General features: G+C 44.7%; 1 protein-coding gene across 3 annotated transcripts in view; it reads right to left on the reverse strand.

Annotated features, from left to right (window-relative positions):
* The window catches only part of RABGAP1 (RAB GTPase activating protein 1), a 194,981-nt gene that overhangs the window by 167,846 nt on the left and 13,224 nt on the right, over window positions 1-13,911 (reverse strand). For all 3 annotated transcript variants that reach the window (XM_040406072.1, XM_040406074.1, XM_040406073.1), the window contains exons 2-8: window positions 7,488-7,672; window positions 5,129-5,357; window positions 4,568-4,775; window positions 4,299-4,473; window positions 2,619-2,776; window positions 1,789-1,899; window positions 308-374 (exon numbers count right to left, since the gene is read on the reverse strand). In XM_040406072.1, coding sequence (XP_040262006.1) covers window positions 308-374; window positions 1,789-1,899; window positions 2,619-2,776; window positions 4,299-4,473; window positions 4,568-4,775; window positions 5,129-5,357; window positions 7,488-7,637 — 1,098 coding nt within the window. In that variant the 5' untranslated portion in view covers window positions 7,638-7,672. The remainder of the gene's footprint in view (window positions 1-307; window positions 375-1,788; window positions 1,900-2,618; window positions 2,777-4,298; window positions 4,474-4,567; window positions 4,776-5,128; window positions 5,358-7,487; window positions 7,673-13,911) is intronic.

The following is a 13,911-nucleotide window of genomic DNA, read 5'->3' on the forward strand; positions in this document are numbered from 1 at the left end:
GTCTGTATGAGCTGCCCTCCTTGGTTTCTTCACCCCCTCTAGACCCACATGTGCTGTGGACAACCTCACGCAGGACTTACACAGACTCTGAAGAAGTAAAATTGTAGGAAATGTTTAATAAAGATTATTGAGAAATGTATTTCCTTTTGCATTTAAAAAGAAATGCAAAATTAAAATACATTTCAGTGCAAAGCTTTTTATAGTCTTTAAGACGTATGAACATCCTAAAGGAAGATCCCCTGCTAGGACCTTATAGTGAGGGGCCACTAACATACAGCGCCTTTTACTTGGCTTACCATTCACTTACCAGCTCTAGTAAGTGCATGTCACTATTCCGTACATCTCTGCCAGGGCTAAGGAGGAGTCCAAAACACCTGCAGCAGAACATACAAAAGTAAAAAATGTTACGAAAGGTTATTGATTTCTTACTTTCACTGCTTCACTTGCACCAGTCAGTTTACTACAACATTTAAAAGGTGTTGTCTCAAGAAGACAAGCCAGTATCTCACTTTATGAACCACAACAGGGAATTGCATCCATGTATTACATACAGCCATTAAAGTGGTTTGGTCAAGTATAACTAACTGATGAGTGGGGGTCTGAGCATCCCCAGTGATCCTAAGAATGGGGATCCCACGTTCCCATCCTAACGGCAGGCCGAGCATGCATCCTGCCACTCCATTTATACTCTATGGGACTACCGGAAATAACAATACTGTACTCGGCTATCTCCAGTAGTCCCACAGAGAATGAATGGATCGGAAGGGAACATGCTCAGCCTGCAGCTCCATCAGGACAGGGACATGAGATCTTCGTTCTCAACTCGGTGGGGGTCTGACTATTGGTTAGTTATCTCCTATCCTGTGGATAGGGGACAACTTTCATACTTGGCACAACCTTTTTAATTTCTGCCATGTAAAGTCACAGCTTCCACACAAAAAAATGGGTTTCCTTAATTATACAAAAAAAAAAAAAAAAACAATTTGCACAACTGTAATAACTACATACTTCAGATTTTGCACCACAGTCACTGCATACAGGCTTCACTTACACCAAGTAAGCTTTCTGTCACATGTGCAAGAAAAGACCTACGCTAGGGCTACACAGCGACATGTGTTGCACAACAAAAAAGGTACAACTACACTGCGATATGTGTAGCCAATGTCCCCCGACATTTTTTGTAATGATTGTCAATGGTGTTGCACTGTGACATATTGCGACTGTCCAACTTTGATGGATTTTTTGCGACTGTTGTGTTGCAGTTTCAGTGCGACATCATAGACCATCATCATAAAAAATGTTGTGCGGCTTTTCTGCAATGCGTCACGGTGTAGCCCTAGTCTAAAGGGCTATTTACACAGGCCGAGAATCCCACAAATAATCGCAAACAAGCGTTTAGAAAAACACTTGTTACGATTATCTGACGGTGTAAATGTACCGCTGATTACCCTATAAACAAGCAAAATGATTGTTCATTGGTTAATAGATCATTTGTGCAGTAAAAAAAAAAAAATTATCGTTTGCCAGCAGCAGATCGTGCTGTGTAAACAGCATCTGCTGCCGGAAAAAAACTAGTCAGTATGGGGATGAGCAATGGCATTAGTGATTGCTCCTCCCCATACTGTGGAGGAGATCTCTGCACGCTCCTCCAGCGAGCAGGCGATCGTCAGGAAGGAACTCTTCCATCCTGACAATCTGCTGCTGAATTGTCCTGTGTAAAGGGACCTTAAGAAAATGTATTGTAAGAAATTATTTAGCTTGCGGGATGATAATATCAACATAAATTACCTCTCAATTGTTAGTTCTTTGTTGGATGTCTGCTGAACATAGATCACAATCTTCTTGTCAACTCCCTGCCGTAGTCTGAAACACTGCTTGTCCTTATCCTTAGAAACCGCGCTATTAAAAAAAAAATAATAACCTGTTAAATACATCATAATGTAGGCAGTAAAAGAAAACCGGAAGTAGCAAAGACAATGTGTTTCCAAAGTGGTCTGTACCTTCTTACTGACAGCAAATTATTAAGTTAGGGCATCAATATGTGGTCAGTCAGGGTCTGACTACTAGGATCATGCAGATGGCAAGAACTAAGGATATATGGTTCTTTAGCAGTCTGACCAGACGCAGGATCACTCAAATCTGTGTGTGCTGAGCTGCAATACCGTACACAGTGTAAGGAGAAGAGAGAAGCAGAGTCTGCCAAAACATCCCTCATAGCGGTCATCAGTTCCACCAATAGGTTAAATTATGTCATTAGATGAATTCAGCATATAGAGAGGAAGAAGCCATAAAGCCAACAGACTACTAGGCCAGTTTATTGGACGTCTTCAGTAAGGTTAGGATATGCTGTCAAGAAGCAAAGCTCCTCCACATTGTAATGAAAATTTTCACAGCTTTGTTCTAGTGAAAGGTAGAATCTCAGAGCCTGGTCCACTAGTAACAGAGGTGGAGCAGCTCAGGCCCCAACATCATCATGAAGTAGACAGAAGAAACCCATCCACTCGCTGGGATAACGTGATCTACAAGCCATATGTGGTCCATTAGCTGATAAGGGTTACAACATTAGAGGAGGAAACCAGTAACAAAGCACATAAAACTAATCACACTTCAGAACCTACCTGAAGTAGCCCTTCCCATCATCCTCCTTAATTTCAAGTGACACAGAAAAAGAGAAGATGTCGCTATCGGGGGTCTGAGGGGGGATGGAAGCGGTGAGAGGCGTCTGCTTGAGTGAACGCCGGAATGCTGTCGCAAAACTGTAGAGTATCCGACTGACCTAATAAAGATATATAACTTAGAATGTACATACTGTACAAAAAGTGTGCACGCAGCCCGTGGTATGTACACAGATGACATAGTAGTAAAGGTAGACAGCATGGAAAATAGGTATAGTCACATCTACTGTATGTAGAACTGTACTGGGCTAAACATCACACATATATTCTGATCCTTTGAAATATCTAAAATTGAAAATATGCTAAAGATTTTAAGGGAACACACTCCAAGATAATCAAATGAAGTGTTTGAAGCCTAATTAAGGGCCTGGTTGTGTAGTGATTGATGTAGGGATACAAGAACACCAAGACAGTCCCCGTGTCAAGCACCACCCCATCAGGCCCTACACTAGGCCTATCCCAATGTATTATGTTTTACCTTGAGTGATCACTTAGGCTACTTTCACACTGGCGTTTTGGTTTCCGTTTGTGAGATCCGTTTCAAGGCTCTCACACGCGGTCCAAAACGGATCAGTTTAGCCGTAATGCATTCTGAATGGATAAGGATCCGCTCAGAATGCATCAGTTTGGCTCCGTTCTGCCTCCATTCCGCTCTGGAGGCGGACACCAAAACACTGCTTCGCCGAGCCGGCGCATGCGCACTAGTTGAGTCAATGCCGTGCCCACAATGGGCATCGCAGTGTGCATGCCCCAGCTCGGCAAAGCAGTGTGCAGGCACGGGATCTCGGCCGGACATAGGGATGACGTAAGGGAATAGGAGGGCGGGCAAAGGAAGAGGCTGGGAAGGAGTAACTCAGAAAGAAGGCAGAGCAGCCTGTGCTCCTACACACTGAATGCCGCCTCTGGGCACTTGCGAGCCCTCATTTGCATTTGAATTAAACGTCGTTTTTTACGCTTTCGCAAGTCTAAAGAAAATAACAAAGGTACCATTACATTCATGTATAGGTGTACTACAGAACAAAGTAAAATGGATGTGGTCATATAGTGGTGACAGACTCCCTTTTAGTGTTTCTGAAAGTGTAGTAACTCCTTAAAGGGATATTCCAATCTTAGACAATGGGGGCATATCGCTAGGATATGCCCCCATTGTCTGATAGGTGCTGGTCCCACCGCTGGGACCTGCACCTATATCGAGAATGGAGCGTGGATCGCTGTGGCTGGAGGACGCCAGATTTCCCGGGGTCCGTCCACCACCAAACGCTAATCCCCGCCTCTCCCATAGAAGTGAAGGAGGGCGCACTGCGCATGCGCGGCCCATGCTCCCATTCATTTCTATGGGGCAGGCGGCAATAGCCGAGCGGCCCCATAGAAATGAATGGAGGGCGGTTGCGCATGCGCAGTGCGCCCTCCTTCACTTTCGGGGCTCCGTTCTCGATATAAATGCGGGTCCCAACGATGGGACGCGCACCTATAAGACAATGGGGGCATATCCTAGCGATATGCCCCCATTTTCTGAGATAAGAAAACCCCTTTAAAGCAAACCTTATGAAGGAATTTAATACAGGACTTCATAAAACTAAAATAAATTTAAAATAAAAAAAACCTGCTCTGAAGAAATCTTACCGCCTCCTGAATCTCACAGCGGAAGACATGTATCCTGAAGAGCTCGGCATTGTAATGACTCTCAGTGAAAGCAAAGCAGTCACTCTCCGGAGTTCCGTCATGGCCTCGGACACAGAACAGAATCTTATATATTGGATATTTTGCTATCTCAGTGTTTGTTTGAGGGTCGAGGAGTCTGTTCATAGTAATAGAAAGATAAAATGCATCAGTACATGGAGCTGGTTACATAGGCTTGCACTTTATGCATGTTGGAAATAAACAGGTCATACCTGACTGTCCCTTCAGACACATTAGGTACGGAGAGAGTAACATCCAGTGCGTTCTGACATTGCCCCCGCAGAATAGAGATCATTCTGAGAGCTTCTACCTCACTCCGCGGAGCATTCACGGAGGCACAGCCTAGGTACGTGAGCTTACTGAACACGACGCTGTCTTCATCAGGAATTGGTGAGTACAAATCAGCCCCATCTCCGTAATCTAAGACCATTAATGGAAACCAATTATTTAATTTGCAACACTAAGTTGAATGCCTCATGCACATGAACGTATTTTGTTTCCATGTCCGTTCCTTTTAGTTTTTTTTGCAGATAGGATGTGGACCCATTAATTTCAATGGACCCCCACCGATCAGATACTTATGACCTATTCAGAGGATAAGTCATCAGTATTAGGCCTCATGCACACGGCCGTGCCGAGCGGCTCGGATGCGGACCCAAACAACGGTCGTGTGCATGAGGCCTTAAAGTCTCGGAAAACCCCTTTAACTTTGTCTACATGATAAATACCATTTTCTGAAGTGAGATAGTCCCTTTAATATCCATGTGGATTACCTTGCTGTGCTGGTTTCACAGGCAGGCTCATTTCTTGTTTCTGCATGCCAACAGATGAAGGGTTAATGGAAGAAGATGAAGTGGAGGTTTCATTTGAAGACTCATCCAGATCATCGGGAAGGGCTTTCTCCACCTCCTCTGCATGCTGCTCCTGGTCTTCACATGGCGTATCCATTAAAACATCTTCCAGCTCCTTCTGAAGTTGCTGTTCGCTCCCATTTCCAACAATCTGGAGATAAAAAAAAACCTGTATATTACAAGAAAAATACACTCCGGTATGAACAGTAGTGATAGTCTGGCCATAGATTGAAGTAGTAGGCTGAATCCTTTATTGGTTACTATCAGTCATACAGGGTATACTATGGAGCACAGTGCGAGATAATTCTGTCAAAATCTCCACTGCTCTGGTCCCTGCTGCAAGAAAGGTAGGATTCAGTCTTATCTTTTGTCAGATACATTTAAAATTGTCAAAATTTGCTATTTATGCATGGAGTACAGAATGAACTAGTAATGGTTCCCTGCATAAAAATAGTAACCTCTTAATATTATGTATGCCTACCTATTTTTATTTCAATTACTGCAACTTTGGTACTAAAAATGCTCCTCAAAAATACTAAGAGGTATTTTTACTCTTCCGGATAAAAGTGCAGTGTGACCTCTGAGCTCATGTACAGCAAAACAAAAATAAAAATATCAGCAACCCTGGGAACTATACCCCATGGAAAACCAAATCTGTATGATATCAGGACACTAGTCAGATGGGAGCATGTCGTACCCTAGCTTCAGTTATATCTATCTCTGGAAAAGCTTGGAGCCACCACACTAGACCACCATGAGTAGTCCCCAGCATTCCCAGCCTCCTACATGGCAAATCTGCGCAGATGTAAGAGAACACTGGATGTTACGCTGCAAATTTAAACTATGCTGCCATTCTGTCATTTTTGGTAAATCCCCCCTCCCCCCCACTTACCCATTTCCTAGCGCTGGCTCCCTGCTACTTCTCTTCTAGGCCTGGGCTGCTTCACTGAAAACATTTGGTCTGACATCGCCGCAGCCAATCACTTGCATCATGTGACCATTTGTCATGACGCAAGAGGAGCAGGTCACCGATGTGGTCAGCGATTGGCTGTAAGCGATGTCAATCCGGATGTTTACAGCGAGAGAGCCCAGTGGCCAGGAGGAGAGGGAGTAGGGAGCCAGCACTCGGAAAAAGGTAAATGAGCTTCCCTTTATAGGCCCAGCTAAATGGGGGTGGAGGGTCCCCCACTTCTTGCACAACCCCTTCAAGGGCTGATTCACAAGACCACACTTGAGCTGTGAAACACAGGCCATGTGTTGGCTGCATCTCCCAGACTGACTGCGGCTTCCCTGACCGGACGTCATCAAAGTAATTCATGATACAGTGAGTTATCATCTGACTGCGGCTCTACTGTGCTGGACTCGCATCATGGGAGTACGGTACAATAAAGCCGCAATCAGATAGGAACTAACTATAGCAAATTACTGTGATGCCGTCGGTTTGGGTCAGGGAAGCTGCGATCGTTGTGCGACATGTTTTCGGTTGTGTGAATCAGGCCTAACAGTGAAATTCCTGGTGACAGATTCCTTTTAAAAGGGTTTTCCGAGGTTTTTATACTGATGACCTATCCTCTGGGCAGGTCTTCAGAATCTGATTGGTGGAGGTCTGACACCTGGGACCCTTGCTGATCAGCTGTTTGAGAAGGCAGCGGCGCTCCGGTCAGGTCGTTCATCGGTCACAAGGCCTAGGAGCTGCTCAGCCCCATTGAAGTGAATGAGGCCGAGCGTGATACCAAGCACAGCCGCTATACAATGTATGGTGGTGTTTCTTGTAAACTGCGAGAAGGCCATAGTGCTCACAGGAGCGCCAATGCCTTCTCCAACAGTCCTGGGTGCCAAACCCTTACAGATCAGATACTGATGACCTATACAAAGGATAGGTCATCAGTATAAAAATCTCGGAAAACCCCTTTAAATTAAATTCAACCTTTTACAAGCAGGCACAAATGACACACTTCTCTCAATGCGGGTGAAATGCAGTAATCATAAATTTAGCTTTTTGCTCTGACCTCACATTAACCCTCCAAACGTATTATATGTGCAGTCATCACCCACACCGTCAACTCCATATAAAATATAAGCCAGTCAACACTATGAGAGATCAATATCTGCCACAAATGCGAGTGCAGACATGAAGCTGAAGGATCAAGGAACAGGCTCAACAAGAACAAAGATTCACAAAGAGAGCACAAAGTGCGAAACAATATGGACACCGGTAGGAAGAAACCTGGATTTCTAGACCACCATCTGCCCATCTCCCCCTTAGACGTTAGCCTCTTACCTTAAGGCCGGTCTTCTCGTCATCACTGCCATTATTTGCAGAATGCATGTCATCACCTTGTTGGTAGACTAGCACAAAGTCCTCGCTGTTCAGGGTGGACACCGAGTCAGAAGACACACTGATCTTCCCCACAGAAGCCCTGTCATCCATGTTTCATGAAGGAAGGACCACTCATGAACGGCTCTCTGGAAAGATACAAATTTTAGGTTGCGTGCACAGGGAAACAGATGCCAGTGATGGCGTCATGTGCTAGAATGCAGTGTTCTGTGCAACCCGGCATAGAAAATGTCACATGAAGAGTCGACAGGGTGTGTAAACTAAATGACAAGGTAGGAAGAAAAAGAAAGGTATAAACAACAGAGCATGCCCCAACAAAGAGCAATTGTGCAACAAAAGGCAGAGGTCGGGAAGGAAGCAGGTGTCTCCAGCACATTCCGAGGAGCTGCTGTCCCGTAACGTCTTCTTAATTAAAACATAGGAAAAGACTTGAGTAAAGTTAAAGAGGTTGTCCGAGTTATGAAAAAGAAATATATAGCACTGTAAATCTGATGGGTAGCAATATATAACCAAGCAAGTTTTAGGCAAAAAAATATATATTTCCTCATTTCCCTGGTTCTTTTCTGGCCCTTTGTTTACCTGCAATAACAAAAACCTCTGCCCCTCCCCCTGCTCTGCAAAGGGAGTGAATACAAGAGCTGCCCTGAGTGACATGTCTGCCTACTGGGAGACTCAGCAGCATGTTGTATGTGTAGGACTACAAGTCCCAGCTGTACAATGACACTGCTGATACACGCAGGATCCTCCCCCTACCTTTTCTTGTGCAATGCTCTGCAGAACTCCACTGTCGGCTCCTGTGCCCAGCATTTGTCTCCTCACTGCCTGCAGCTACTCAGTAAAGCCTTCAGCCCTGAGTCTGTGCAGCTGAAAGGGTTAATGTTTTCCCTCAACAATCCAGGGAGAAAGCAATAAGTGCAGGGGGGCATGGCCAGCACAGTGACCTCTCCTACAGGCACATATCTGCTCTCTCAGGCTTGTGCACGAAACATCATCAGAGCAGGGAGAGAAGCTGACATTACAGGTCATGTGACCCTCAGTGAAATCTGAGAAAGCAGCAACTGGAGATAAAGTAAGCGAATTGTAAAGTCCTTTCATTTGCAGAGTTAGAAACATACAAAGAACAAAAAAAAAAAATAACTCAGACAACCCTTTTAAGAAGACATCCCCCAAGGTAAGGCTGGATGAACCTTGGAAGTCAGAAAGCTCCTGAAACATTTTGAGTTCTCTAAAGAAACTCCACCAGACCACAAAGGATATAAATTGTCCAGCCTTAAAGGGGTTGTGTCACTTCGATAAGTGTCACTTATGTAGAGGAAGTTATACAAGTCACTTACTAATGTACTGTTATTGTCCATATTGCTTCCTTTGCTGGCTGGAAAGTTATTTGCGGAGGTGACACAACCCCTTTAAGAAAATGGTGGCCATACACATAAATAAAAGTTGGCTGAATCTTTTTTGAAGGCCGGCCATGCACACCAGAAAGAATGCTCTTTTTGCAGATCCTTCCATACATATGTCTGGCCTCATCAGATGTCATGGGTGAGTCAGGAGGCGCCTTGGCACATTGGATGGTCAGCTGATCCCACCAAAATTGGTAGGTTTGGTTAACATGAATCTAATGTTAACTAAAGTCAACTTAGAGGACATTTATGGCATACTAATAAACAGTCCATCCTAGGACGGTGACCTTCATAGAAAATGCATCAGAATTTTTGTCCCAGGACAACCATGCAATCACAGGGTGCATTCACATGGCCAAGACCATGAACCACAGATCTACAAAATATGGACACCAGTCGTGTGCACCCCACATTGCAGTGTGGACCCACTGGGTCTGTGCTGCTGAGCCAGTTATGATAGGACATGTCCAACATGTGGATCGCAGACCCTTAGGGTGCAGTCACACAACCGTATGTAATTTGCGTTTTTTTGTGGACCCATTGTAACATCTTTGTGAGGGACTGTGGAACGGACATACGGATACAGACAGTACACAGTGTGCTTTCCTCATCCAGTCCGCAAAAAATGTGGATCAGATGCGGACCAAAAAAATGGTTGTGCGAGTGGGGCCTTAATCAGCTCCAGGAGCTATCCCGCTACTAGGAAGGTTATGGAGCTCCTTCCATGGCCACCAAGGGCCCGATGTCACTGCTTCCCTTACAGTTATGCCCCTGTGGGTGCCTCTCACTGTATTTGTATACCCCAGAATCTGTAGGAGGCCGCAGCGCGCCAATAGATACCTCTGCAGACACTTCAAGAAATACTTTCTAAAGTTAAAACTGCAAGTCATACAGCAGGAAAAAGGTACACAGATTTCACAGAAAGTTCCTGTTTCTTCAGCATTTGAGAGTTGTAGCCACAGTTATAACTGTCTACAGCAATGAGGTGGTTCGTAATTAAGCAAAGATAAAATAAAAAAACTTGTGGTGAAAAAAAAAAAAGCTGTGAAAGTTTGTCATGTAAGCTTTAATAGAAAAGCAGCAACTTCTAGATGTGCCACATTTTAAGATTACAAGAAAAAACACCCTAGGAAGGCCGAATCTACTAAAAGTAAAAGATAGGCACCAAGTCTAATTGTCACGGTCCCTCCTGTGAGAGATGAGTAGATGGGATAGACTTGCTGCACGTGAGGCTATCTGACAGGTCTGTTTTCCTCTATGTATGTTGTTGTTTGGCAGGATCTCACCTCTCCTCAGGTGCCGCTCGTTATCAGTGGTGAGGCTCTATTTAGATCCGCCTCACACTGCTGACCATGCTGGTTTGCTTGGATCTCCTGCTTCTCCATACATCTCTAAGCCAAGTACTTGTTGCCTTCGCTGTTTCTTGTTATCTGGTGTGTGCTGTTTCTAGGCCTCAGGGAGACACAGGTTCCTTCATTCTGGAAGGAACCAGCTGTCTCATCCCTTGCTACCTATCCTAGTATTTCCACCATCAGGATCTGCTCATGCTGACAGGAGTTAGGGAAAGGCCTAGGGATTACTAGGAGGTCACCATCCCTCTTCCTTAGCTTTTGAGGCCTAGATTGTTGTCTATTCGTTGTGGTGTGTATTTGGTGTTTTCCCTTCTCCTTAACCTGTGACACATATACAGGGAATATTCTTCTTAGCAAAACCCCACACGGGTGCCCGCAGAGGTGCCATGCAGAACAAAGCTGCAATACTACTGTACTAAAAACATGCAGTGAATTGTAAAAAAAAACTGCAGAACACAACAAAAAGAATGCCCTGAATTGAAAGGAATTAAAAAAGAAGTATTCTCTGAAAATCTAATTTTTAACAACCTTTTCAGTACAGTAACACAACAGTTCTCAATTACTAGTGCCCCAAAGCCACATGCAGCTGTCACACACTCGTCTGAAACCAGTCTTAGGACGGGCACTGGAAGGGCTGACATATGCAGAAAAACAGAATATATCACTATGCTCCAAGTGCGGCAGTCGATACACCCAATAATAATAGGAGCAAGTCCATAAAAACATCAGGTCATTTAATTAAAGACAGTTAACACTTCCGACATGTGTATTTTAGCAAAAAACTAATTACTGATGATGTAACATTTCTGGAGCATTATTTCTCAATATTCTGTAGTGTCATTCCTCTGTTATTCCTTCTGTTAAACAAATGCATAAATCTACAGGTGTGGGTTTTCCGGCACAGGACAAGGCTGACAGTATCAGGCCTCGTCCACATTTCCGTGTCACGTCCGTGAAAAAAAGTGTACGTGTTTCATCCGTGAAGGATCCATGGTTGGTCCGTGTGTCCATTTTTACCATCCGTGTGTCATCCGTAATTCACGGACGTTGCTCTTCAGTGAAAAACGGACGCAACACAGACACAACATGGATGTGTGTCAGTGATTTTCACGAACCCACAGACTTCAATGGGCGTGCTTGGTTTGCATCACAGATCAAAGTAGTGTATGTCTCTGATTTTTTTTTCTCAGTGAGCACTGCAGCCTCTTCCTAGGCCACGAGACATCACATCAGTCACGTAGCCTATTTGCAGCTAAGCCCCACAGAAGTGAATGGGGCTGAGCTGCAATACCAAGCACAGCCACTATACAATGTACGTTGTGCTTGGAAATCTGCTGGGAGTCCGCAGTGCTATCCAGAACTCCAAGGAGAGCAGCGGCTCCCTAAAGCAGCTGAACGGCAGGGATGCCGGGACTTGGACCCCCACCGATGTGATAATTACCTATCCTGAGGATAGGTTATCATTATAATTTTCTGGATACCCCCTTTAAGATAGCAAAGCTTAGACAGGCTGCCTAGGCCTGCACCAGATTTATCACAGAGGCTCGGGCTGGATCATGTCTGAACAAAGTGTAGAAACCCTAGATTCGCCAAATTGCACCACTTTCCAGACAGATTTTTAGGGCAGACACATTAGTAAATCTGAGCCACTCATTTTTGTATATCTCTATGACACATCTGAAGACAACAGGGGGCAGTGTCCTTTACAAAGACCAGTGTTTTACCCCAGTCTTCGATTCACCTCTGCGCTGCCAAAGAATTTGACTCGTCATAAATTAGGCATACCTCTGGCACTCCTCTGTTATGCCAGTTTCCAGGTGTAAAAAACGTTAAATTTGTCGGGGCCAAAGTCCCAGCCCCGGCCCCTCCCAAGGGGCAAGGAGGGAGTGAAAATGGCCATGTAACAAAATACTGTCACACAGGAGTTAAAGTAGCAAAACAGGGTCTTGCAACATTTTTTTTTACGCTAAAGAGTTCCCTCGCCCACTTAGTAAATGCACATGTAGCACCTATCCATATCTGTCTCACTCACTTGCACGCCCGCTCTGAGGAGTTACTAGAAATACGGAAAAGGCCTCCTCACCGTGACCATGCCTATGAGGAGGCGAGGGATGGGGGTCCCCCATTTAAGCAACTGCTGGGAGGATATAGTTAACTGCTGACTACTCCATAGTGAGAACCTGATCAAAGTCCTCTGTGACAATACCTAAAAGGCTGCTATATATTATATATATTATTACACTAACGTTGGCCAAACCTCCTGATTTTAGCTAAACCACCCAATAATCTAACATGTATGGGGGGCTCCCGAGTCTCTGCCAATAGATGTTGAGGGAGAAAAGGACTGGGAGCTTTCCTTTTGTTCTCTCGGGAGATAACCTACCACCACAGGTGTCTGGCAACTGCTGTCTCTTCTCCCCATTGACAACACATACACGGGTTCGGCCGGGCATGCGTGTGCATGGGGTGTCAGGAGAGAGGGTTGCTGATGGCTACTGAAGCTGTGAAGGCTGCCTGCTGCAGAGTAAGAAGCCAGCAGTACTTAATAGCTGGTATGTTAGACAAGTGGGTGGCATGTGTAACCAGAGGAATAATTGCAGGAGATATTACTTACTACTTGGCCAAATGTAAAAAAAAAAAACTGCAAAGCAAATATTTGAAGTAGATAGTGGTACAGCAGCATTCAATAGTATACGCCTAGACACAACCTTGGCTGAAAACTGCCCAGCTTTGTTCTGAGAGGGCAGAGCTGAATTCACACACTGCAGATCTGTTGTGGCTACAGAGCCATACAGCCGCGCAGTAAAGTGCAGCACAAGATTAGAGAATAAGGTTTTAAATGACTCCATTCCCTTTTTGCAGAAAGAAAAAATAATAATAATGGTTCTGCATACGGTTCACAAAAAAAACGGAACTGACAAAGATAGAAAATGTGTTCGTGTGCATGAGCCCTTAGATAGCTGTCAGATGAACGCCTCCCGGGCCAAGCATGCGTGTGTCCTGAACAGGGAGGGAGGACAAGCAGCGAGCAGATGAAAACTAACAGCCCTATTCTTATCCCCCCTCCCCCCACATTTGCCTTGGGGAAGACTTTGGCCCCATACACGTTAGATGCTGGGACAGATGTTTTTGCTAAATCGAGACAAAACCACAGCATCTGACAGCAAATTTGTGGTAATCACAACAGGCCACAATTTGACCACACCATGAGAATAAACCCTAAGGCCTCTTTCACACGGGTGTCCCGGATTTGCTCCGGATGTCGTCGTGTGTGCATTGCGGGAAACCTGCGCTAGTGCGCACGCAATTTCAGTCAGTTTTGACTGCCATTGCATTGTTCAGTTTTTATCGCGCAGGTGCAATGCGTTTTGCACATGCGTGATAAAAAACTGAATGTGGTACCCAGACCCGAACCCAGACTTCTTCACTCAAGTTCGGGTTAGGTGTTCTGTAGATTTTATTATTTTCCCTTATAACATGGTTATAAGGCAAAATAATAGCATTCTGAATACACAATGCTTACTAAAATGTCGATTGAGAGGTTAAAAAATAAAAAATAACTCACCTTATCCTCTTGTTCACGCAGCAGGCATCGTCTTCTTTCTTCTTCTTTCA

This window comes from Bufo bufo, chromosome 8 (assembly GCF_905171765.1).
Source record: "Bufo bufo chromosome 8, aBufBuf1.1, whole genome shotgun sequence".
NCBI lineage: Eukaryota > Metazoa > Chordata > Amphibia > Anura > Bufonidae > Bufo > Bufo bufo.